The sequence below is a fragment of the Phoenix dactylifera genome, chromosome 14 (genome assembly GCF_009389715.1).
Source record: "Phoenix dactylifera cultivar Barhee BC4 chromosome 14, palm_55x_up_171113_PBpolish2nd_filt_p, whole genome shotgun sequence".
Taxonomy (NCBI): domain Eukaryota; kingdom Viridiplantae; phylum Streptophyta; class Magnoliopsida; order Arecales; family Arecaceae; genus Phoenix; species Phoenix dactylifera.
Genome location: NC_052405.1, coordinates 14,813,802 through 14,841,657, shown reverse-complemented (window position 1 = coordinate 14,841,657; position 27,856 = coordinate 14,813,802). Strand labels below are relative to the sequence as shown.

The 27,856-nt window shown below is 37.4% G+C and overlaps 1 protein-coding gene across 1 annotated transcript; it reads left to right on the top strand.

The window, feature by feature from the left end:
• Positions 1 to 125: 125 nt before the first annotated feature.
• Positions 126 to 26,786, top strand: LOC103718189 (actin-related protein 3). The gene is made up of 10 exons (XM_039133802.1): positions 126 to 605; positions 3,301 to 3,535; positions 3,621 to 3,845; positions 7,104 to 7,250; positions 11,375 to 11,467; positions 13,961 to 14,084; positions 18,575 to 18,684; positions 18,772 to 18,897; positions 18,985 to 19,083; positions 26,251 to 26,786. Exons 1-10 carry the CDS (start codon positions 559 to 561, stop codon positions 26,329 to 26,331), a joined length of 1,287 nt encoding a protein of 428 aa, XP_038989730.1. The 5' UTR covers positions 126 to 558; the 3' UTR covers positions 26,332 to 26,786.
• Positions 26,787 to 27,856: the final 1,070 nt, after the last annotated feature.

Genomic DNA, 27,856 nt, shown 5'->3' with positions numbered 1-27,856 from the left:
GCGTAGCTCAAGCTATGCTTTCCAAACCTTTCTTCTCAGCCCAGGCTGGCCTGCCGAATGGGCCTTGCAGATCCAAATATGTCACTCGCGTCCATTTCAAAATAGAGAGAGAGAGAGAGAGAGAGGGGTGTCAGAGGGAGAAAAAACAGTAAGCAAAAGAAAGGCCGACGCACAGCCACGGAGCCGCCCAACGGATCCAAAGCGCGATCGTCGCTGCCCACAGTATTTAATATTTCTCGGGACATCCGCTGCGGCATCGGGATCGCAGTTAGGTAACGTGGCGGGGGCCTCACGCCGACACCCACCGCACGGATGGAATTGGAATCCCTTCCCCACCGTTGAGCCGCCGCTGTCGCTTCCGATCCACGCCTCTCTCTCTCTCTCTCTCCTTCCTCCCTGTCTCCCTTCCCCTCTTAGCGAGATTGTGGTTCTCGCCGACGCGGCCAGAGCACCCGCCCTCATTCCTTCCGCCGCCCGCGGTCACTACCATGAGCGGATGCCCTAGGCGGCGCCACCTCTCGGATCTCGTCGGCAGATCCACCCCCTCCGCGCTCTCCAATGGACGCTGCTTCTCGGCCGGCCGTTGTCATCGACAACGGAACCGGGTAAACTCTTTTTCCCCAACTAGAGCTCTTTTGGTCGTGTACTGTGAGTTTGACTTGGATTGACTCATTTCTTCGTACAATTTTTTTAGCTTTTTGCTCTTGTTTTGATACTTTGAGCACGGGATTAGTGTTAGTATTATTTGTTTTTGGTCTCAAGATGGTCGGAGAGGGAGTGGGGGGATTGGGAGCTGGGAATGTGGAAGATCCAGTTAGAACTTGAACTTCTTATTGTTGTTTTTTTCCCGAATAGACGTTACGTATCTGGTTCGGAGCTCTATGTGTGGTTGGTGTAGTTTGGAATGAGACTCTGTGTTATTGGATCTGGGGAAGCTAAGTTATATTTTTGAGATTGGATTGATTCTTTCGGAAGGATGAAACACTTGTATTCAAATGAAAATAATTCGATCTTTAGCAAGGGGGAGGTGATTTTTAGGTTAGATGTCATGGATTACCATTTTCTATTGAGTTTGCGGCTTGCGTGATATATTGAACTCATGTTACTGCTGCTCTTCTGTCAGTGTTACTTACTTGACCTTGTTTGCAATATGGGTGCAGTTAGTTAGTGGAGACTTGCTTTTAAGGAAAGCATGCACAGGTGTTGAGGCTTCTGTACAATGTGTGATCCTTCTTATGTTATATACCATAGAGGATCTGAATTTTGGTTGAGAAGATTCAATGAGTGTTTTGTAGTTTTTAAATGCAGCTTAACAGTTGTTAAAAGGCATGGTAGCATTAGCAGTAACCCTTGATGCTCCATGGATAACAACGATAAGCGATAAAATGAAGGAGGAGGGATTGGAGAGCTGCTTTCTGTCTATGGTATGAACGAAGGGGAGCACTGCCAGAACAACTTCTTGGATCTCATATAATTGGGTAGAATGGGTAAAAGAAAAGCTGAAAAGACCTAAAGCGGATTGTCAAAGAGTGGAATGATTGAAAAAATGCCTTAAATTTCATGTAAAATCCTAAAAGGAATGCAATTGTTCCCATGCCTTCTTCTGTGATTTGTCCAATACATTGTTTTTCAAAAACAGCCCCTTGGAACTTTACTTATCCCTGTAAACTTGTATCTAAAGCATATCTTGTTATTTTTTAACTAGATTTTGTATCAAACTTCATTTTGGCACTACTATTTTAACTCTCAGTCTGTTCTTTCCTCACAGTTTTTTACTTAGGGCTGCAGATGGATTTAGTTTTCCTGAAACTGAGCCAAACCAACCTGTGACGTGTTTTGAACCCACATGTCTTAATTGTAAAGCTTCGTCCATTTGATTGTCATGCATCAATGTGAAACACGAATAGGAACCTATCAGGATTGGAACCTAAAATTGGCACTATAAAAACCCATTACTAACTAATGATTTTCCAATTACATTAATGGCCCGTGGAATTTTATATCTTGGGTTCCAAGGAGCAATCTTTAATAAGTTATCAGTTGATTTGGATTACTGTTTGGGCAGATTTTTTTTTAGTTTGAATAATCCTGTCTATAGTTGATTTAGAAAACTAGAAGATATTGAACATTTGCTGCTATGTGGTAGTCATTTTGCCATTCTCCATCACTTGTCTTGGAGTATACTATGCCTTGAAAAAACTAGAGCAGGGGAACAAATTAACCTTGTTGAAAATTCTGAGCAGAAACTGGCAGGATGGAAAAGCAAGATCTTATTTGATCGATGCAGAATAATGCAAATTAAACATCTTTGGTTTAATTTACTGTCTGCATAATTAATATTTGTGCATAGCTAGTCGATTGATTTGAAGTATCAACAGAGTTCTGCAGGGAAGAACATTGAAATAAAAAAGGCCACTCACTTCTTAATTGAAGGACGGTTTGTTAGTGCAAAGTTAAGGGAGTTCTTGGCTTATGACTGTACATCACAACAGTTATGGTAATTAGCCATGATAGCCAAAAGCTTTTGGAAGGTGTGGTCAAGATCTGCTAGCACTGAGAATATGCTATGTAAATTATTGATTCTTTCTCCAATGGCATCCTTTTGTTTCCTACTATAAACATGAAGGATACTCAGCTTGGGAAAGGACTTTTTACATATAGATCCCCCTCCCAGTACTCTCCATTTGTTCTCTACATTTTTTTAGTGCAGCTGTAAACAAAGAAGCAATATGAATGTTCCGGTAGATTGTATGTTGCTGCTTCTAAATAAGAAGGCATCAGATGAGCAAGAAATTCAATATTCAATGAACTTGTTCACTTTATCTGAGTAGTTCTAAGGTCACTGTTGCTCAGAAAATAGTGAAGATGGTGGTTTTTTTTTTCTTTCTTTCTCCATAAAACCCTATTTTTCCTTCCTAAATGAGGGAGGCTCATCTGCTGTGGCAAATCCTGAACACTGCCATTGAAGTTGTTTTAGGACTACTTCCTGATCCCGAATCCAGGAAAACTTATGAATAAATTTGCCTAGAAAATGTTGATCTGCTCTCAAGATGAGAGGGGCGATACGGTTCACCTTTTTACTGATCACGTTATTGCATAGATGATGTAGAGGGGGATTCTAATATTTCATGTTTAACTACTTGGAGTGAATGGCATTTTGGATCTCTTCTATAATTTCATTCATTTCTTCATCAACATTTCCACACTCATAAGCAGGTCTTTTGTATTGCTTATGCTTGTCTGTTTTAACAATAAATCTTTCTGTTTATCTTGACTATTTCACATATTTCTTGCATTTAGGTACACAAAAATGGGATTTGCTGGCAATGTTGAACCATGCTTCATCATCCCTACAGTAGTTGCTGTCAACGAGTCTTTCTTAAACCCGTCAAGGAGTTCTAGTAAGGGAAATTGGCTAGCACAGCACAGTGCAGGTGTAATGGCTGATCTTGATTTTTTTATTGGAGAGGAGGCTTTATCGCAGTCTCGCTCTAGCAGTACATATAATCTTAGTTATCCTATACATCATGGACAGGTATAATATCTGCTATCCAACTGTCATGTTTTCCAATTTATGCAGTCCTTGTGAACATTTTTGAGGTAACAGTGCCATTTTACAGGTAGAAAATTGGGATACAATGGAACGATTTTGGCAACAGTGTATTTTTAATTACTTGCGCTGTGATCCAGAAGATCATTATTTTCTATTGACCGAGAGCCCGCTGACTGCTCCGGAAAATCGTGAATACACAGGGGAAATCATGTTTGAGACATTTAATGTCCCTGGTCTGTATATTGCAGTCCAGCCTGTCCTTGCTCTTGCTGCTGGATATACTACTTCCAAGGTTGGCTCCAACAGCTACCTAGGGCTGGTTTATTCCTCATTTAGCAACATATATTTTTCTTTATTTGCAGCTAAGATGATTGCTATAATAAGCCTTGGTAGAATTTTGTCACACTCTAATTTGGAAAAGTTAATGAGGTATATGTGTAAAAATGTATATATTGGATTAATTATCATGTTGTAAAGTAAGAATGTATTTTCCTATACATAACTGCATCACAAGAATACTTTGATTATTTACGTTCCTTGTAATGATTGTGAGGAATCACCTTTTTTTTCACATATGCTAGAACATATTGTTTATATTTGTTATTTAAATTCTAATATTCTAAAACTATTACAGTTGTCAAATTTGGAAATACTCTTTTACTTTATAATCTATATCACCTCAGAACTTCAAACAAGTGTGCATGGGTTTTAGTTTCTCTTTAGATTTTGATATTCTGAGAAGCATGCCTGCACGCAAGCAGTTGCATGATTAATACCATGGCTTGGAAGTGCAAGACTGTGTTTTAGTTTTGCCAATATAGGATTGCGAATAGTTGCTAAAGCATTTTCATTTATTTAGCACTTTAGGTTTATTTTCCTTCCCTGTTCTTCTTGGTACTCAATTCTTGGAAATTCATGTCTTTAGATTCAACCTGTAAGTGTGAGTTCTAATTGATTGAGTTTGTGAAGTCACTGGGCATTGTATACCAGTAACTTGGGTTGATCTGGCTCCTTCAGTATTTAAGCTGGTCTTCCTCCTATTCTAATTCCCGATAAAAGATCCAACCTGTAAGCATCTAAAAGCATTACATGACTCAAACTGTGTCCGAATTTTTTTTTGAACTTGATGTCATGTTTGTACATCATATGTAATGTATGTCATCTTATACATCATTTAGCCAAATTTTTCTTAGGCTATACCTTCTCTAAATATATATTTCATGGGCTCTGGTTTATACCCATATCTTAATTTTCTTCTTATGTGCCATAATCTAAAGCAACTAATTGTTAAGTTTGCACATTGTATGTAGACACATCTATTATACAATTATTAGAATTTTACTCTCTTCTCCTACTTCGGTCTCATTCTTTGTTCTGTTTTTCTTTGAAATTCTTTCTTAAATATTGATGATATAGAAACAGATCTGACCATCTTATTGCTGAGCAACCTTTGTTCCTTCCTATATATTTATCTTTTTTCTGGTAAACTTGGAATCCTTAATTGAATACAAGACAAGCCAAGTACTTAACATAAATGTTCTTTTCTTCTAGAGTGTAGAGCTATCAAATTCTATTTTGTCCCTATTTTCCCCAAGTGCATGGGCTGATGCATATATAGCAAGTGACATTGTTTTCATGTAGTGTTAAACTTGTTTTTGTTAAGACTGAGGACCGCTTTAAGAGCTAGCTGAACATAAGCTGCTTATTCAATGAGATTTCATCTTACATTCTCATCTTTGTTGACCGTGGGCCAGAAAATCACCTAGAATGTTATTCTTCCTACTGAAATTGGGAGCATAAGACCTATAATTTTGGTAAGCATAAATTCAAGGTGGTATGAGGGGTGGAACATCTAACATCACCTCTTAACCCTCTCAAAATGTCAAAGAGGAGGGATGGGTAAAGTGGCCTTACTTATTACAATGGAAGAATACTAACACACTTAAAACTAGAACACTGGGAACAGAAAAAAGCAAGCATAATTTCTATAAGAAGGCTGACGAATTGTTTGCTTTTATGTGCTTCCTTCATAGCTGAATTATAAGATTTAGTCCACGAGGTAGTTTGGTTTCACTGGAAAAGAGAGATTGCTATCTGAAAAACTGCTTTCTCAAGACCTGAGTAGATAAGTTATTTATAGAAAACAATGAAAATTATGGTTCTTTAGACCTAAGAAAAACATTTTTAACATAGAGATCTCAATCTGTCATTTGTTTCAACCTTTCACTGGTTGTATTTTGTCTTCTCTTTTTCTCCCTTTTCCTTTCCAATAGGTAAGCTAATTTGTTCCTTCATGTCTTAGTAATATTAATAAATTTTCCTTTCCATCATTGGTTTTGTACTAATATGATAAGCCATAGATAATTGTGTGGACGGAAGTCTGGCTTGACTCCGTGTGTGCATTTGTATATATTTCATTATTATTGTATTTAGTGGATGAGTGGGGTTCAATACCTTTAAAGTGAATAATATGAATTGGGCAGATCAAATAAAGTGGGAAAGTAGATAGCAGATGCCTGATGGCAACTTATGTCTCTCATCTTGGTTATTCTACCATGTTATCCGCTAACTTCCTGTAAAGGATTTTGAATTAAGGTATCCCTTCATATGAGTAAAGAAAAAAATTATAGGCAATCAGGATCATTTTTAATTTGGGCTTTTGTTGAACATGTTATCTTTATTCAAGGCAACAAAAGTATCCAAAAATGGGTTTTCTCCCTAATTTCCTACAATATACTTCATATTCCTCTAGATGGGAATGCTGAAATGATGTTGATGAACCACTCTTCTCCGAATTCTTTTAAGGCAATCATCAAGTAGTATACAGCCAAATCAGTATCACTGCACATTTATGTTTTCACTGGAAGTTCCAGTATGGAAGAAAGAAATATTAGGAAAGCTTGAATGTATTTGGGGTAGGGCCACTAGCATTTAGGGCAATGTTGGTGTTGCTTAACGAAAGTACTTTTTTAATTTTTAAAGCAAAAAATGTACTTACTGAAAAACAAATGTTTGGTAATGTTATCTAAGGAGTGCTTCCACAAGAAGAAAAGTTAGAAAAGCTGTTTTAGGTGAAGCTAGATAACCTTTCTTCTAGCTTCTTCTTTTGTAAGAAGAAGATCTTTAAAAGCAGAAGCAACACCAAACATGCCCAAGTAAGCAGTACATATGTTTCTGCAGCGGTTGAGCAGCACAAAATGTCGATATTGTATAGGAATACATGTTCAGCCAAACTATCTCTTTGCATCAGCAGGTGATTCATTCTCTCATGTGCATGATAGAGAAAATAATGGTATCCAGTAAAAAGAAATGTAATTGGTAATTTCTATTTGACAAGCATGTGGTTATCGATTTACACAACTTAATTTGTTATCTTTTAACTTATTTTTCTTATGATGTATCTGCACATTGTTGTATAGCTATATTTAGAATTTTAGATACATGCATTTTCATTCCAAAAAACTGTTTTCTCTCTACATTTTCTTTTATGTTTTTGACATTAATATTGCATAGGATATTATTCATTAAGTTGATCAGTTTGCTTTTTCAGTGTGAAATGACAGGGGTTGTAGTTGATGTGGGAGATGGAGCTACACATGTTGTGCCAGTTGCAGATGGTTATGTGATTGGGAGTAGCATCAAATCCATTCCTATCGCGGGCAAGGATGTTACTCAATTTATTCAGCAACTTTTGAGAGTACGAGGCTCATTATTTTAATCCCCTCTACCTTGTAGAAGTCACTAGAGCTGCAGTTTGCCTAATTACCATGACCCATTTGCAGCTTATTAACATGCAAGCAATAAATCTTATTATGAAATACATTCCAATTTAACCGAGTTTCTTGTATATGACTAGTGATAAGAGATCAGGCTTATAAATTGGCTTGCTATATCAAGTACAATTCTTTATGAAACCTCATTAAAGTGTTCAATTTTCTATGTTAAATTTGATTATGCTTGCACAACTTTTCATTGAACTATTGATCAAGATATGAAGTTGTGGTCATAAACTGATCTCTTTCAGTTGAAATGGGTTGGTCTCAATTGGAACTTGGAATGGAGCCAAAACTGACACTCAAGACTTGGTTTCTCTCTAGTTTTGCTGGTTTCAGTGGTTTGCCTTTGCTGGTTTCTCTCTAGTTTTGCTGGTTTCAGTGGTTTGCCTAAGTTTGGCCAAGACTAATGTAAACTAGCCGTAGATGTTTCTTTTTTTTGAAGTTTTTTGCTTTTGGCTGTTTATCATGTTGGAGTCATTTGGTTATTTCTTAAGTACAAAGTCTATATGATGTCAACTTTGGTTCGTTTTCCTTTCTTGTTTCCTGGCTTAAGACTAGGGAATGGATAATAAACATCATACTATGGTCATTTCCTTATTTCAGTAAGTGTGGAGGCAATATAGTGTCACTTTTCGGTGTTTTTATTTTCTTGAGATATCTGAAATCTTAATAAAAGCCTATGATACTCTTAAAGACTACTACATGAATGCTGAATGAGAAAAAAGAGATCAATGTGGACAATTAAATATGAAACACCATTTTTCATAATAATAGCTTCTATTTTCTTATGTGAAAATAAATATAACATTCAGTAACTACATGAATTCAATTAAATAACCATTCAACCTTGAAAATATGACAAAGAAATGCCCACATTCTAAATATTTGTGAAATTTCCTGAAAATGATGAAGAAAAATTGAATAATCTAGGCTTTCAGAAGCTCTACTCTTGATTATTTTAATGAATTTTTGAACAGCTGAAGTTTTAGAATCAAATATCATGTTTTATATTTATAGTATCACTATATTTATGACTTTTGTTTAAATGGGACTTCATTTTAAAATGCTTTTCTCAAAAGACTTCATCTCGAAATTGTTGAAATTACACAAATAAAGAGCCTATATAACACAAAACTAAGTAACTTCTCCTGGCTTGTTTTGTTTTTCTGTATTTGTTCTTTTTGAAACTTTTTTGATTTTCTTATTAAAACTTCAAAACTTTTGCAAACCTGGGTCTTGGTGGAAGTGGCTTTAGGAATATAATGAGTCCTATTTGTGCTTTTCTATGTAGTGCTCCCAAGCTTCTTTGGATATCTTTATGTCTCCTAAGCAAGGACAACAGAACCGGTACCAGGCACCGTATCTGTTGTCTGGTGGGATGAGTTGGTATGGGCCTGTGCTGTGCCATGCTGGGCCTGTACCGACACATCTTCTATGGTAGGTAGGGCTGTTAATGAGCCGAGCTACTTGGGCTCCGCTCGGGCTCGGCTTGGGCTCCGCTCGGGCTCGGCTCGTTAGTCAAACGAGCCCGAGCCCGAGCCCAATATGAGGCTCGTTTACACCCGAGCCCGAGCAACTCACGAGCCCAAACGAGCTCTAGTTTTCCACTGAAAAATCTTATTTCAGCACTATAATTCATAAAAATCTGACCATATAGAGAAAAATAGCCTGTTATCAAGCCCGAGCCTGAGCTCGAGCCCGATTACGAGCCCGAGCTCGGGCTTGTTTTGGAGCTCGTAATTAAAACAAGCTTTACGAGCTTAATCCCGAGACTTTGCTTTGCCAAGCAAGCCCGAGCTCGAGCCCAATACAGAGCTCGTTACCGAGCTCGAGCCCGAGCCCGAGCCCGAGCCCGAGCCCGAGCTTCTGTGAAACGAGCCGAGCCGAGCCTCCCTACTATTGGTAGGGGAAAGGGAGAACAAGAGAGGAAGAGAGAGAGAGGAGGGAACTTCCTCTCCTTTCCCTCCCTTCCTCGCTCTCTCTCTCTTTTCCTCTTCTCCTTCTTTCCCTCCGGCGAGAACTCTCGATTTCAATGGCGGAATCGTCCCGGTCCGCCGCCGGTATGGCCCGCGATGCCCCGAACCGGGCAATTCGGAATGATTCCACAGACGTTGCTCCTAAGGCTCTAAATGGATATGGATGACCACATCTCAAAGGAGGGTTTTCATTTTATCTATGGTCTAACACCAGTGTATTCTCAAGTCCAAGGACTTATTCTACTAAAAGACATGGAGATCCATTAGTTTTGACGGGAGAAGGGAAGATAAACAGAAATTTTTAATTTTCAAAAATTTGAAATTACACCAAATAAAGGCCCTTTTGTCAGTTATTTGATCCGTATTCTTGTTAATTAAGAATAAATCCACAATCTATTATTTAAGTTTTCTATATAAAATCTAATCATAATCATCATGATGTGGAGCTTGTGATGGTAGATATGCAAGGAGAGAAGTCCAAAAGACAAAAGTAAAAAAAAAAAGAAAAATAGAGAAAACATATGATTTCCTCCTAGCTTGATAATTTGCTGGCTTCAAATTGAGCTCTCAATAAATTACTTAGGCCTCATTTGGAGGAGCTTTTGAAGGGTCACAAAATACTTTCTGGCCCTCCACATGCACTTTTGGATGAAAAAGAGTATTTGATAAAAATTTCGGAAAGTTGTTTTAGCTTTTTCAGAAAGCTAAAAACAGCTTTTTGGGAGAAGCTTCATTTTGGAGCTTTCTGAAAAAGCTGTTTTGAGCTGTATCGGAAAGCTGTTTTTTTAACCAAAATACTTATAATAAAATATAGCAATTACATACTTTGTCCCTTTATAAACCTAAAAATCTGTTGGAGCCCTTACAAAGAATCTTAGCCGTGGATCAAACTTTCTTTCATGCAAGAAAAGGTATTCTTGTTTCCTATTATTCTATTATCCTATAAATATAATATTATATTACATTATATCATAATACATTAATATGTTATGTTAAATAATTTAATATTATGTTTTATTATAAAAATTAATGTACGCTAATAATTATAATATTTTGTACCTTTATTATTGTATTATACTATAAATATAATATAATATTCCATTATATCATAATATATTGATATGTTATGTTAAATAATTTAATATTATATTGAATTATTATTCTATAGTATACAATGTTATATTACTATATTATAATAATATTATATTATATTACGGTAATATTATACTATATCATACATTTATGTATTAATATATGTTATATTTTATTATGCTTTGTTGTATAATACTATGCAATGTCCTTTATGGTAATTTTGTCATACAAAAGTACTTTTTCAGTTTGTTTACCAAACATATATATTAAAGTGCTACAGCATTTTAGAAATGTAGTTACCAAACAGCAAACAACTTTTTATAAAAGCTTTACTTCAGAAAGCTCTACTTCCAAAAGCTCTACTGCCAACAGCTCCCCCAAACAGGGCCTTACTCCTCACTACTTCCTAAAAAAACTGTAAAAACATAATCTTTAAAATTCAAAGTAATTTGAAAAGAGAGATTTTCTTAGCCCAGTGTGACCTTAATTGCATCATACAGCCCATTGAACAATTACCATACAAGAAGCATCTCTTTTTCAAGCATTTCCCCCCTAATATGCGTGACATATACAAAAATATCTGGAACAAATAGGAAAGAAACCCCAACGTGATTACTGTTCATAAACAGCCCATATTATGCTATAGGATTAATGAAAACAACATGTAACCACCATGTCACATAAATCTAACTACCAGACTGGTCAACCTTTATAGACCGGCCTCCCCCATTCCCTCAAAAATAAAAAACTCTCCCCTTCTTTCTATCTGTATATCTGCAAGCTTGCATGTAGAATTGATGTTTAGCATTGATCTGGTTCATTTGCATGTACTGACCTAGTCATATGATTCTACTTCTAGCATTGATGTAAGAAAACCACTTTATTGTTGGGTAGGAAAGTCATGTCTTTTTATTTTGAGATGCACGTTATATGTTTATGGTTTGGTGCTCATGATTGGCTAATTTTTTCATTCATAGGAAAGGGGAGAGCATATACCACCAGAAGACTCTTTTGAAGTAGCTCGGAAGGTGAAAGAAATGTATTGTTACACTTGTTCAGACTTAGTCAAGGTAATTTTTCTTTTCATAAGGTTTTTATTTGATAGCATTCTATTTTTAGTTCTGTAATTGAAATGTACTTTTCACTCTTATATTTTTGAGATTGTATCTGTCGAATATAAATAATATTATTTCTCGGTCAATATCACTATGGTTGCTGTAGAAATTGTAATTAGTCAATCTGACTTTTTACTAACTAAAGCAAATCTTACTGCTAGTGGTTTCAGTCTAACTTCTGATGATAATAATTAACTAGACAGAAGGTTATTGAAGTATTTGAAATGTTTTTATTGATCGAGATGTCCTGAAGAAAGTAGTCTAGTATTACTGGTTAAAATGTTACCTCATTGGTTTCAAACAAACCATAGAGTCAAGGATTGATGTCCCAGTGCATCCTCAGTGCATCCTGCTGGTACTGTTCTGTTCCAACAAAAAACTGGTACTCAGGATGCCCCCCAAGATGCTAGATCGCTCATTTTTCGGGACGTCATACCGAATAGGATAAACCAGGACATTTATGTCCCGACACTTGGGATGGTGGTGGGCCCCAAGATGCCCTTTTTTATTTCTGATTTTTCCCTCTTCATTCTTATTGTTAGTGGTTGTTCTGGTTTGTCCAGACCCGTCGCGGTACCATATCAACTTGGGACCAAACCAGGATGGGTATTGGCATGGAGACTTCAATCCTTGCCATAGATGATGGGCATAATTATTTATGCTTCTCCCGAATACTTGATATCAGCTTTACAGATTTTCTTTCACCAGTAGTTCCTACTAAGATTTGCCCCTGGTGTTATTTTTAATCTTTTCTGTTTTCGTTCCTATAACTTCTGTCCATGTTAGCTTAAGTCTTTCTATGTTCTTCTTAAACTCTTGAACATATGTTTTACTAATTCTGATTACTGGAGCCTCCTTATATTTTCCTTATGTATGGTTGTAACATCTAAATTGGCTCCATCATTTTGTTTTCAATTATTGTAACTCCTGCAGGCGCTCAGTTATATCTTTTCCTCGCTCTGTTCTTTCTATTTTTTACACCACCGTCTTACATTCTCATTACTGTTAAACTAATCTATTTTTCCTCTTTGCCCAACATGCTAAGTCATACAACATCGTAGATCATTGCTTTCCTTATTGATGCAAATTTTCAGCAAAATATTAAGAGAAGTAGATTTAAATTATTATTATTTTTTGGATCTAGATTTTCAGTAAAGATCCAGTTTAGGACAATACTATATCAACTTCATACCATTTGTTTACAAATTTACGGTATCAACTTCTGAATTTGATCGTAAGCTGATACCAATCCTGCAACTTTGTTTTACCTATCGAACCTTCCACAGATTTTAAACCAAAAGCGACAAATTCTTCTTCTAGCTGCAAAAATTAAATGACAAGCATAACCCGTCACCGGTGCCTCAGACTTCATAAGCATAATATTTTCATTGTGTCTATAGTGCATGGGTATTCTTAATTCTTCCTTCATATGAATGTTTCTTTACCTCTGCTGGTAGGTTTTTTCCTGCTCTCTTGGTAGAGTTTCACACAGAGCTTGGTATAAAGTATAATTCCAGCATGGAGGTCATTTTTGTAGTTACATCTTGAAAAAAGTTTGTTTATAATTTGAGGGAAACACTTCTATTTATGTTGGTTATAATCATGGTATGCCGTACTGGCCCGAACCGGGCGGTGCAGAGCATACCATACCATACTGATTTGTTACCGGTACTCGGTACAGATGGCATACCGATATTCTGTACCGTACCGACATTGTGCTAGTGTAGCACCGGTATGGGGTCCGGTACTGAGACGACGAACCTTGGTTATAATGTCTAGACACATTTTCATTTCTCAGATTATGGTTATTCATAAATAGCTAAATGACTCGGGACTTTTCTTCTTTTGACCTTGCTTGTTGGTCATGGATTAACCTATCGATTTTTCTGGTTCCAAAACTTGTAATTAGTAGTACTTGACCACAAAAGTACTTTGCTCTGCTATTACCAATTTTATCATCTTAAAGAACAAGTTAGCGGCTTTTGTTATCAAATTAATGAAGAAAAATTTAATCTCTAAACATGCATTAGTTATAATATCTGCGGCAGCATGAGTTCTGTATAAGGATGATAAATTATTATTGTTTACGTGTTCGCATAGTTTGTCATTGTTCACTATCATTTACCTGTCGACTCAACTTATCATCTAATGTTATGTGATAGAATTGCTTGTTACACCAGTCCCTTGCTGGGTTCATATCATTGACCTATTGTTTCCTTTTTGAACTTTCCATTGAATAAATATTACTTGGACATGTTGATAATTTGAAACAAGTTTTGCTTTGCCTGATGGATCGGCTCTTTATCAGTACATTTATATTCAGAAGTAATTTATGCATCTGCTTCTAATCAGCTTGAGCACAATGCAAATATTTTACTGTTAATAGGATCTCAGAAGAAAAATCTCTAGCACTTTAATCAGTGATTATTTTATATCATATTGTCTTAGGAGTTCAATAAGTATGATAAGGAGCCTTCTAAGTATATCAAGCATTGGACTGGTGTTAAGCCGAAGACTAGAGCACCATACTCCTGTGATATAGGATATGAGCGCTTTCTTGGGCCTGAGGTAGGTTTTTCATTTTATTATCTTGTATCCACCTCATGCCACCATGTTTTTCTCTATGAATTATTTATGTTTATATGGAAAAAGTTTTCAGTCATTTTTTAGTTATCCACTTGACAGAAATTTACGGTATTCTGAAAGAGGATTATCTCTTTTAGACCTTTCTTGAGTTATTTGTTCTTGATATTTAATTTAAGGCATGCTTCATCCATTATAATTTGTGGTGGGTATTCAGTAAATTTCTCTTAGACGTTAAAACAAAAAGTCATTTGAGCCAAAGATAAACCATGGAAGCCCAATAAAATCTGCAACTCGGAACTTTAATGTCCAGTAATTGAATACATATACAAATATGGGCATCAAGATGCCAATAAAATCTGCAACTCGGAACTTTAATGTCCAGTAATTGAATACATATACAAATATGGGCATCAAGATGCATATGTCAAGATGGATTTTAATGTCAAACCTGTAAGATCTTTTCATTTCTAAATTTGCTGTTTTGATCATATAAAATCCGAATCAAACCATCACTTGCTGCTGCTACTGCTACCACCATAATCATCACCACTTCACCACATGCACTGCCGCCAAGCTGGCTGATTGGTTCATAGCTGCTGCTCATGTTTTGCTTCCTGATGCTTTTCTTGCTTCCAGCAAAAATGTTACTGCTGATGTGCGATGTCTGCACTTTCTGTGTGATGTTTGCTTCTAAATGCTAGTATCATTTGCAATATTTGATGATCTGGTGGTATGTTGAGTTTACTGTATTCACCTTATTCAGTGTGAGATTGAGAGCCACAATCCATCCATGAATTGAGCCTTTTGAGCTCGGCATTTAGTCCATTCAAAAAATGTTTTAGTCATTTGGCATGTTATCCATCCATTTCGTGTGCTTCCAAGAAGGTATGCTTGATTCGCACATATTTTGGATTATTGCTTTCCAATCTGCATGTTTTTGAAACCCACTTTGCTTCTCCTGGGGAATTAAAAGAGATGAATGGAGTAAAGATAAGGGATTTTGTTTGCTCTGATATGACTTTGATCAGCTTGTATGGTCTCTTTGGATTAGGGTTCCATGAAGGCTTTAAAGCAGGTTGTAAACTGGCTGGGGGAACTATGACTTAAAATCTGTGCTTGCTGTCCTACCCACCCTCATATGAGAGAGAGAGAGAGAGGGAGACTGGTTCATAGGTTTGGATGAAAATTGAAGGAAGGGGAAGGACTGTTGCTTCATGGATTCACAGTGTAGAGTGGGAAATAGGATAACAGGCTAGGTTTCCTGGCAAGGTACGCAGTACCGACTGTACTGACGTACCGGTGGGCATCGGTACCGGTACGGTACCGAACCAAACCAAGCCGAATCGGTACTTTATCGATGGGGCTAAAAGCCAAAAAAAAATTTGGAGCCGGTACGGACTGGTCGGTTTGAGTTGGTACCGGATCAGTACGGGCTGGTACCGGATCGGTACGTGTTGGTATGCATCGTTACCGGTCGGTACGGTTCGGTACCGAAATATGTAGCTGTACTGTACCGGTAGGGTCCGGTACCGGTATGTACCGGCCGGTACCGACCCGTACCGACTGGTACGGCAGACCATATTTCCTATCATTATAGGTCTTGTTTCTACTACCTATACACAAAAAACTACCAAAGTGCCATATTGTCAAAAGATAAGCTGATAGGAATAGTTGATTAGATATGATAGTAGAAATCAAAGATTTATTAAGCCTTATATAGCTCTTGATTGCCTGAGTAGAAGAAACTTTTGAAAAACTTGAGCTTAAAACTTGTTAGAAACGTGGCTTAGATTACTTGGTGAAATTTCCTATAAATCAACTAAACTATTATGCAGGTGATCCATACTTGCATGAGAACTCAATATTCAATGTCAGATGCATCCTAACCAAAGTTTTGTATACTAGTCGCGTTTAACCAACTTGTGCGGCGAGTTGTATGTATGGATAGAGAATTGGTTTGAACACATTATTTTAATACCAATCAAATTTGAGAAAGAATAAGATGCTTTTCTTTGGCCCAAATGACCCGATTTCAATGAGGCAAGCCAATGATGTGTTTTTGTTTTTTAAAAGGTTTTTACAATTATACCCTTTGAGATATGCAAAATTGCAGGAGTCATGGATACCCTTTCAAAGTCATTATTTCTTTTATATACTTGAGGGCCCATTCTTTGGGGGTTTAAAAACTTACCTAAGATTCTGTATTTTTCTGGGTGAGTGTTTCTCAGGCAATATTTAGAGAGGAAAATAATTTACTCATGTTCTTTTATGAATTGGAAAGTGTCTTCGAAATCTATTACCCATGCTTTTTTGCATTACTATTTTCTTGAGTAAGTTTCTAAGATCTATCCATATTTTCCATAATATTCTATCTATATATATTATATTTATAATAAAATATAATGATTATTTATAATATATAATATTATTATTGTATATAGTACACGTAATATAATATAATATTAGGGTTATGGGTATTTTAGGAACAAAATAAAAAGGTTATTTAACAGTTGATGGAAAAATGACCTACCCACATCTCAAGTGGGTAAGACTTTCCTCCAATTTCCAAGGAAAAATATCTTACCCACCTAGAAAAGCATGAGAATATAGGTAACTTGGTCAATGAAAAAGTTAGAGATTAGTTATTGAAAATTGGAATGACAATAATGACCCAATCTCCATCCTCTCGTCCATTACTAGCCCATTTGATGACCCTTATCTGGCTTGAGGTCCTAACAACCTTGCCATTTGTCATGTTGCTCGCGCCCACTGCTTCTATGACATCAAGGCCCTCCTTGAGCCAGCATCATCACATTTCCATTCCTTTGAAGCCAAAGTCGGCACCCATTTTGGTCCATTCCACGACCTACTCTATTACCCCACTCCCCTTTTCTCCTTCCTCTCCTTTGCTTACACGCTCTCTCTTTTGCCCATGGAATTCTTCACGCCGCTACCTCTTTTTCCATTGCTTCTTTCTCCTTTAACTCTTTGTTCGCCCCCACCCACCTCTTTGGCCTCTCGAGCTGTAGCCCCATCATTTGGACCTTGCATGGTTCCTAATTGTCTGGGCCAAGCCCCATACGAACCCCTTCACCATCTCGTCTTCCTCCACCCACCTTTCTCTCGTCCTTTCTGCACCCCTTCTTTTCTTATGGTGGCCCCTGCCCACCACGACCACCTCTGCCGTTCCCTTCCTCTCTTTATCCTACCAAGGCCAAATACTGTCCTAATCCCAACCCAAATTCCTCTTTTTTTTTTTTCTTCTTTCCCCTCCTAATCCTTTGCACACCCCTTCCCCGCTTATGGTGGCGCCTCCCACCACCACCTCCTTTGCTTTCCCCGTCTTCTCCTTATCCTACCTAGGCCAGATCCAATCCTAATCTCAACTTGTCCCCCTTATTTTATTCCTCCTTCCCCACTAATTTCGTTCCTTTCCCGGCTTTGGCAAATCTAAGGCCAATGTCCGTGATGGAGGGTCTGAGGAAGGTCGTGGATATTGAGTTTGAGGATATGTGGAAAGAGAGTGGAAAAAGGTCTAATTAAAATCCCATAACAAGGGTATAATGGTCATTTGAATTTTCAATTCATTTTCAACCCAGTTAAAACCCAATTAAACTAGCATGGATTGTGATGGTGGGGATGGACATGCCAAATGAATAACCCTTTTAAGGATACACAAGTAAATAATGATTTTGAAAAGGCATCCATGTAATTTCACATATTTATAAGTGTATACCTAAAAACCCTTTTATGACTATTTATAAGTCTAATATCTTGTCATAAACTTTTAATACATGGTTGAAGCCTTGTATTGCAATTCATGCAATTAGAACCTATAAAACATCATCAAATCATATACTTGTTTTCATATTATTCTTTTAATTTTCTTGATTTTATATGGTTTTAGAAATTTCTCCTAGTCTGGAGGTTACCAAAAATTAAATTTGTCAAAGTTGTAACCTAAAACCAAAACAATTTGATACTAAATGAATGTGTTCTGTCCAATATGCTAGGCATATGTCTCTGACACTGAAGTTTTAAAGTTTTACCAAAACCATATCTGCAGGGTTGACGACAACCTTTGGTTGTTCTTTATATTAATATTTAAAGGAAGAGATTAAGTTATTTACATTGTCCGCCAAGAGCAGACCATTCAAGGCAGGTCCTTATCTTGATCAAGAATATCCCCGGTACACTGCAATCATTCTCAGAATTCGTTTCTCAAGTAGGTTTAATAATTCTCTCCCAAAAATATGTATCAAATTATCTAACCTGCACTCCCTATTGCAAAAGAGGAACAGTCATGGGCAAAAGCTTATAAGTAGACCATTAAGCTGAGCAATCATTTTTATTTTCTATTGCTTGATATTACTTGCTGACGTTACTAGGTTTTACATTAATAAAATATTTCGCAAATTATAATGCTTGCTAACGATTTCCAACACAAAATATTTTATTGTTTTATATTATATGCAGATTTCTTCCATCCTGAGATACACAGTAGTGATTTTACCACTCCTTTACCTGCTGTAATTGATAAGTGCATTCAGTCATCCCCAATTGACACAAGGAGGGCCTTGTATAAGGTATATGAGATGATACCATTGTCATACCATAGTCTTATTTCTAAGCGTTCATGCACTTTATAAATGACTCTATAATCACCGTTCCAGAATATAGTGTTATCTGGAGGATCAACCATGTTCAAGGACTTCCATAGAAGATTGCAACGAGATCTAAAAAGGATAGTGGATACACGAATTGTTGCATCTGATGCCCGATTTGGTGGGGATGTTAAAGTAGGCAAACTCTCTTTCTCTCTCTCTCTCTATATATATATATATGTGTGTGTGTTGGGCTGATTATTTTAATCTTTTTTGTTCCAGTCTCAGCCCATTGAAGTTAATATAGTTAGCCATCCTATCCAGAGATTTGCCGTTTGGTTTGGAGGTTCAGTACTTGCATCTACACCTGAATTTTATCAGGTATCTCTCTCTCTCCCTCTCCCTCTCCCTCTCTCCATATTGTCATAACATATTGAATTGTATGTCCTTGTGAGGGGAAAATAAGGGCTCACTATGTCATTTGATTACTAGTAAAAATAAAATAAAATAGATTACAAGCTTTATGTTGCAGATATATTGCAATTCATGAACATTGAACATGATGTTCATGGTCCTAAATTATTTCCTGAAGAAATAAAATTTAAGCATCAAATAATTTGCATCAGTGTTTTAAAACCATCAAACTGGACTGACATTTTTCTTGGTCAAGTCATGGGTCAATGGTTCCACCATGGTGCAATTGCAATCTAAGTGATTGTCCTAACTTTCCATTTCCTAGATCCTGATCTAAGTTACCATGAGGTGGTGCTGCCACCTAGTTGGAATGAACATATCTTGAAATTGGATGTTCCTAAGAAGTTCTAGTGAATTTTATTGTTTCATTAGTGCAACAAACCAGGACCTCACCCAAATTGGAAGGTGTTTTTTGGGTTTCTTAGCCCTTTATAAGTACCTAGGATTGTATAACCAATATGAAATTAAATACACGCCCACCTGGGTCCTCACACACTCCCTCATTTAAGTCCCGATATCCTCATTGGGTTAAGCATCCAAATCCAGGCAAAGCCAATCACAAACACTACGATTGGCTGGTGCTGCAATGTCTCCTATTCATAAACGGGTCGTAGGTTGGGTTCACTCTGATACCATTTGTAACAACACAGAACCTCACTCAAAAAGACTAGTTAGAAGGTATTATTTTGGTTTCTTGTCCCTATATAAGTACCTAAGATTTTCATAGTTTACAACCAATGTGGGACTAGACATATGCCCACACAGGTCAAAATAATATAATAAAATTTTGTAGATTTTTGTATTTTTTTATTTTTTAATTGTTCCCCAACCCATGCCATCATTGTACCATCAAAATGTGCTACTATTCCATTCAATAGTAAGGAAGTGACTAAGAGCTCTACTCCTAGATAAGTTAAAAGAAAGTTGCTCTACTCTCTCCTTTCCTCTTTGTTTTTGCTTTGTCATCCATCTCCTCTTTGCATCCATATACTATCACTAAAAGATGAGGATTGTTTAGTTATAGTTTTCCATTCCTTAATGATGAGGTCTACAACATACAATATTTTCGAACTTCACACTCTGACTGTAGTAGGCATGTTTGTTCTCCTCTCCTCATTTCCCATTGGCTTGTCTTTCAAGTGCAGCATCATCCCTAGCCATTACTCAGAAGCCTCTCAAAACCTATTCATCCCAAATGTATAGAGGAAATGTGGGAGATTCATGTGGATCCTCTCACTCTGCAGACACCAAGCCCTTTACCTAGATCTACTTGAGCCCTTGGCCCGAGTATGATCACTATTGGTTGTTGACCAAACAAGTAGTTCTACTTATCCTACTCACTTTGAAGAGTCCAATTTTGCAATGAAGAATCTGAATCAAGATTGTAAAGACCATGAAATCACTGACCTAGAGTTTGAGGGCACTAATGGAGCTGAATATGAGTGGAGGAGCTGATTGTTAGGCCAGGTCTTGATTGCAATTTCTGCAGTGTCTTAGATCGAATTAGGGGGCATTAGTACTTTCAGAGAACTCGAGATGGTAACTGGTATGGCTAGATATTTACCAACATAGCGCAGTAAGTTTGGTACAATATCAAACTGGGCTGTCATTGGCATGAGGGATGATGGAGAAACAATGATGACAAGGGAGATGGGACAAAAAATAGAAGAGCCTGGCAAAAGAAAGTAAGACAAAAGGAGAAGACCATCAACTTTTATAAACTTTAGGGATACAGATGTCATTTCCAGGTTATTGATTGGTGTTAGTGGCATTTTGATGTTATGACGATGTTAAAGGGGAGAGAAATTTCACCCATGTTTATGTTTGCCTAATTTGTAGGTTGAAACAATATAATGTAGCTCATGTTATAAAAATCTGTAATTCGCACATGTGCTTGATTATGGGTAGTAGTAATAATGTTTATAGAACTTTGATGAACGAATAATTCCTTGAAATACTTCCCTAGGTGGATAAATGATAAATATTTGAATGAGAATGAAAGACATGTATGGTAGGGATCAAAGGAAACCCTTAAATCACTATCAGTTTATCTCAAATAATCATCTGTTCATTTGTCTCCTACAAAAACAATTAAAAAGAGAATCTTTTCACATTTTAATTTTCACTATATAGAGCTGAGATATTAACTAATAGAAAACTTTTAATTGAAACTTGAAAGTATATAGAAATGTTTTCTTTTTCTTTTGCCTTATCTTTAGTGCATCTGAGTCATCATTTTGTGTCAGTCAATTGTTTTTATTATTCTTTCCTATTGCATGAAACATAAGACACTTACTAATAGGAATGTCAATGGACTATAACCGCCCAAGATGTTTTTAAGGCTAGCCTATCTTCAGCCAAGTATTGATAGTCAACTAGAGACCAATAGCTTGCGCCATGTCTGTAATTCAGGCATAGTTTCTCATGGAGCTCTGTATAGATCAGACCTACATCATCATCATCGCCACCAGCATCGTCATCATCGCAACTGCTGTGATCACCGTCATCATCATGAGGACGAGCTCAAGGAGGAGGAGGATGTTCTATTGGATTTGTTTAGCTTATTTCTGTGGCTAGTCATCAACCTCCAATGAGTTGGTGCCTTGGGTAAGAAAAGGACCTGCCATGAAACTTTGAAGGATAACTGGTGGATAGGGAGACTCACTTTAGCATGTGCAACCTAGAAGCAACTTACAAATTTCATTGGACGTGATAGAGAGGGAAAATGATGATATAAACAAAAGGCAAATGAAATAAAATATCTAGCGACACATAGGCACATGCATGTGAGTGCACACATGCATACAGTGAATCTTTACATTCATATTTTTAATGATTGTAATAAGCTAAGAGTTCGGTATGCATCTAGGTTTATGCTATCACTTGAGTTGTATTGCACCATTTTGGTCTGCTAAGACCAAATGCTGTATGCTAAGGAGTGCCAACTTAGGGTTGAGTGTAAAGCTCTTGATGGTCGGGGTTTGGATCAGCCCACCAACTACCCAAGTATGAGCTGATCTAACTTAATTAGTCTGTGACCAGGATAGAACCTGAAAATCTTTAGGCCTAACTGCCACAGCAGAGGCCCAAATGAGCCTGACAAGAGAGAAATAACATCTTTATTGCATCCCATGCCCTCCTCTACTGGTCCCTTTCCTTGTGATCCCTAATCCTGATCCTTCTAAGTCAAATACTAAGATTGGATGATAGAAAAAAAAATTGAGAAATAGGTCTTCTTTTGGGATTGAGAGAGAAAGGAAACTAGGCTCAAGGAGCTATTATTATGTCTAGAACATAGAGACATTGAGGTTACATACAATACCCATTGAATCTCCAAATATATAAACATCATGATCCCATGGACATGTTACGAAGCACCACCCTTCCCCCCCCCCCCCCCCAAAACCAATTTGCCCCAATCTTATTGTGCTTACCTAATTGGTTAGGCCATGGGAGGACGGCAAGATTGTGAAGGCAAGCATGGTGGTTGAAGGATGTTGGGCAAGTGGTGCCATTGGTATCTTAGATAAGGTGTGAATCATTGGATTTTTCTTGTCATGGGGGTCAGGGCAGTGAGGATGACCATGGCTGGTGGGAATGGGTATGAGGTGGCTAGAGCTTAGGACTAATCGTAGTCATCCATTCAATTAATGGTCAGGATTCAATTCATAACATCTACCTGATTGTGTATATTATATGTCTAACATAACAAATAGTCATGTTGTGGCTTGGAACTGGGCCAAGGCTTGCTCGAACCCAGCCTAATATTGATTCTGGTCCTAGTTTTTAGGCTTGGGCCCAACCCAGACCCCATATTATTGGGCCCAAGGCCTGGTAAGTGGGACCTTGCCTGTTCCATTTATGCTCCTACTCCAAGGTTGAGTATACACAGCAATTGTATTCAAAAGATTAGGCCTTGACAAACCACTTATGTCAACCCAGCTATTACGATTCTTGATTGTTAACAAACTTCAACTGAGGTTGTAGGATTATATGATTATGGTTTATCCCTATAGGATAAACTACCATAATCAGCCATCGTAAGGAGGGTTTTCAGATTTCCTGGCAAGTTTGTATGGAATGATTTTTCTATGTGAATTTAATGCAAGCTAGTTTCAATAGAAACCTAGATGGTTTCATGTCACATATTGTCTTGTTGTTACTAACAATATTCTGATTTAAAATGCAACACTTACAACGACTGATCTGACAGAAGCACGGGTAATTATAAACCTACTGTTTAGTAGGGGTTGCAACACTGAATGCTATATGGTATATCAACATCATGACATATGGTCTTTGATGTTTGGGCTGGTCAAAGGCTTAAATGTTTAGCTAGCATATAACCTACGTGATATGCGGGGTGCAGTTTTCCTTCTTTTTCCAAATTTATTCTATTTCATTTATTGATTCCATTATAGCTATTCCATATGCAATTCAAAAATAGTTGGAAAAAGGGAAAAAAACTGCACCCTGCGCATCACGCGGGTTCTAGGCTAGTATCCTTCTAAGCCCCAATGCTAAAAGCCTATTTTATTTAAGAAGCCCTAGAATTTACTTAAGTTTCATATATCTTCCAATAAAATTCCTAAATCTCAACTTCATTCTAGTAAGAGGAACTGTTCGAGTGCAGCATTACCCCATCAAGAAAAGAAAAAATTCACTGCAGCCCTTTGCTGCTTATGTTTTTCTCAGCCCATTACTGTCTAGTTTTTTCTCAGCGGCTCTTTTCTTCCACCCACTTCCCACTTGACTTCTTAGCAAATCACTCACTCTTATTGTCTTATGTCCCACTAAATTATTGTATCGGCTCCAAACCTCTATATTTTCCAAGAGGTAGCTCTCTACTGTTCAAAAATTGCAGATGCTCTGGCATTCAAGAACCCCTGCATAGTTATGCAGAACTATCTATTGAACTTTTACCAAATATGTTTCAGTTTATATACCATAGATTTAGATCCTTAAAAGAATCCCATTCATAATAAATGCTGCTATAATACTGCCACTACACACACAGATATATATATATATATATATATATATATATATATATATATATATATATATATATATATATATATATATATATATATATATATATCCACTCCTACGCATATTCCCTCTACCGTTCCCTCCCCTATAATGCAAAAACCTCCCTTATTTTTTTTCATCCATCCTCCGTAGATAACTACGATAGCTTAATCCACACTACACTTTTTTGCTTGGAGTCGAGGTCTGAGGATAGAGTATTCCCACTTTCCTTATCTCATTTAGTGTAAGCATAGTTAGTTGAAATGTATACCCCTATTCAACCTAGTATTCCTATAAGTGTCATATAAAAGTTACTTTAATCAAACATTAAAAGATACTTCGCTAACTTCCTTTTACCTACCAACCTTCCATTTTACAACATAACAAATACTAAGTAATGATATCCTTGAGTTTTACATAAACAATGGTAGTCTGAAACCCCAACATGATGAGATGTTTCTTCCTGTTTTAACCTAGAAGCTAAGCAAACTGAGGTTCCAATAAAGGATGTGAATCTAATGATGCCCATAAGATATAACGAAACATGCAACATACAACTCAAAATGCTTTAGTGCGTCATATTAACGATTTGTAATGCTTATCTCTTTGGGGTTTCATAGTACTCATGGATGATACTACACAGAGACCAGTTTTCTAAATTCTTGTAGATAAACACACCTCCATGTACCTGATAAAGTATTTCAAACATACTAAAAACAAAATGACAAACAAAGATTATCCATCCATAATTAAGAAAGTAAGCTAAAATTTGTGAAAAATAGATCCAAAAATTTCAAGCTCCATTTTTCATGATGACTGATAAAAAATCTAACTTTCGTACTTCTGGTCTAATATCAACTTTGTTATTCTTGGTGTTCGGTAAATACAATGGTCATCAGTAATTGAAGTAATCATATAACGATTACTGATCTCTCACCTGAGAGTGACTGCCATGGTCCCCGGGGTCCTCTACACCCCCTGACGATAACAAATTTCAGATCAATTCAAGTTCTAATGAAGCCAACAGATGACAGCAAGCAAGAAAATTTAAGAAAAACTCCCTAACAATCATTCGATCTGGCCAGGGCCATCAACCGAATGGCCACCTCTCAAATTCGGCAGGATCGATAGATTGACCGTTGGCATCAAACAAATCCTCACCGTAATCATTCCCCTTGGTGCTTGTCCTCCCGTCAATCAGGTGGTCTATCTCATTTCTGTCCTCATACTTGTAGCTCCCGATGCTCGAGCTCTCGTAATTGTTGCCGTGGTTGCCATTCGTCCACAGCATCATGTATGCCTGCTCCTAGACCAAAAATTCTCCGAATCCAAGAACCTCAGAAACTTCAGCTCAAATCCTAAGACAAAGATCTGGCAACAAGGAGAGAGGATCGAGGAGGCTCACCTGTTCTTGGAGCACACGGGCTAGGGCGAGGTTGGCGTTGATTTGGCTGAGGCTAATGAATGATGTTCAGGAAGGCGGCCTCGCGAGTAGTGGTCACCTTTGCGACAGACTCAGCCTCCCCCTCCACCGGCAGTGGAGGGTTAGGGCTAGGGTTTTCATCGGTAATATTGTCTTTGGCGCCTCTCTCTTTCGAGTTCTTCGGGGAGGGAGGGAGGGAGGGAGAGAGAGAGAGAATGGAAAAGTGATGTGTTCCCCATGAAATGCCCTTCCATTTTTCCGAACTACAAAACTACTTTCTATTCCGCATGAAAGTAAGTATTGTTTGGACACGTGGCGATGGAGAGCTATACCATTTGTACATGTGGCAGACAAAGAGCTTTGTCGAGGTAGAGTCTCCATTTTAGTGTATATATATATATGTATATGTATATGTATGTATGTAGGTATATGTATGTATGTTAGATGTGTTTATTATGAATTTCAAGAGTTCACTCTGCCTATGCTGTCCATAGCGGAACATCATTTTTCACCTTATAGTCCACATCCTTGCTGCACTTTCTTTTCCTGATCCTCCCACTTGTCCACCTCTGTTGTACCTAATAATGCTGGATATAATCTGGATGCTTATATTTATGCAGGCTTGCCACACGAAAGCAGAATATGAAGAATATGGTGCAAGCATATGTCGAACAAATCCTGTCTTCAAAGGAATGTATTGAATTAGAAAAAGATCATGTCTGATAAATGTAAGGTTCATCTCTGTGAAGCTATTTAGGGACAACATTACTCTCCTCTGGATCTCCCCGGTGCATCCCTATCTGTACAGCTGAGAAGATCATGGAGGGAGGGCCTTCATATGAGTTGTACAATACTTGTATCAGTAGAAAGCCTCAGGTTTAGTGCTGCCAATTGATTCTATATTGATTTCATGAAGTATTTATATATTTGATAAAACAAAAGAAAAGGGGAAGTTCCCGCTTGTACCCTAGCACAATACTTTGAGCTACTAGATACTGAGCAAGAACCTGAGCTGCACGACCTTTGTAGTGTACGGCATAGCTAATTCAACACCATTTTTTTCAGTATAATCACTTGCAAGTAGATCTAAGCAACAAGCTGAACTTTGCAGACTCTTAATTCACATTCTTGAAAACAACATTGGACTTTGCATCAAGTCATCTGTACTGTGAGGGATTGCATAATGTTTGATCAATATTGCAGAACTTTGTGGATGTTTCTTAAATACAAGACTATATTCACACTTATATGCAGGTGGCTCGTAGCTGTTACCAGCACCCACCAGAGAAAAAAAATACATAAAAATTAAAATAAAATAAAATAATCAGGCTTTTCAAGCTCGAGCCGAGGCCAACCCGCACTACTCCCACCATTGTCTCATGGTTCTGAATGTAGCTATGGAATTCCTTGTATTGCCATTCATTCTTCCATTGCAAGGTTGGACTTTGGTTCCCATTGTCCATCTATATCTACATACTTATGTCTATACTCTATTGAAGGAAAATAGGCACCCTTTCATTCAAAAAAGAACCAGGAAACTAAGCCCCTCACAAGAGAGAACCTACCAGATATAAACTCAACTAAAAAGTAAGCAGTAAGTGCGGGCCTAAAGTGCAGAAAGATAGGATTACAACAAAAGCAATCACGACTACACCAGAAGATACTTCTTAGCAAGGATTGTTGAACCGTTGCCAAGAATTATATCGGTCATAAACTGGTTCGGTACAATATGCAAACACGATGTGTACTAGTATGTACTCTACTGATCCGACGTGTATCAGAACTAAGGGATCCAAGGTTCCTATCCCTTGATCTAATCTAGAAAGATTCTCGAATCCAAATTTTGTGTTTCTTGATCTCAAATATGATGATTTGGTTATTTTAGATGCAAATCATCATCGATTGAGAGATGGGGAGGCTGAAGGGCCTTGGATCTATAACCTTCAAGAATGTGTAGTTAATGAGATATGCTTACTAGAACCAAAGCGAGGAAGAGGGAGAGGGGAGAAGAAAAGAAGAGAGATAGACATGCTTTCCTAGGCTACGGACAATGCCTCCCTCAAATCCAAGCCCCCAATCCCTCAATCCAACCTAGAAAGGTCCTCTAATAGAAACTTCTTGATCTCAGGTCTGACGGCTTGGATGCTTTTTGGTGTATATCATCATCAATAGGAGATGGGGATGCTGAGGGGCTTCAGATAGATGACATTTAGGAATGACTAGTGG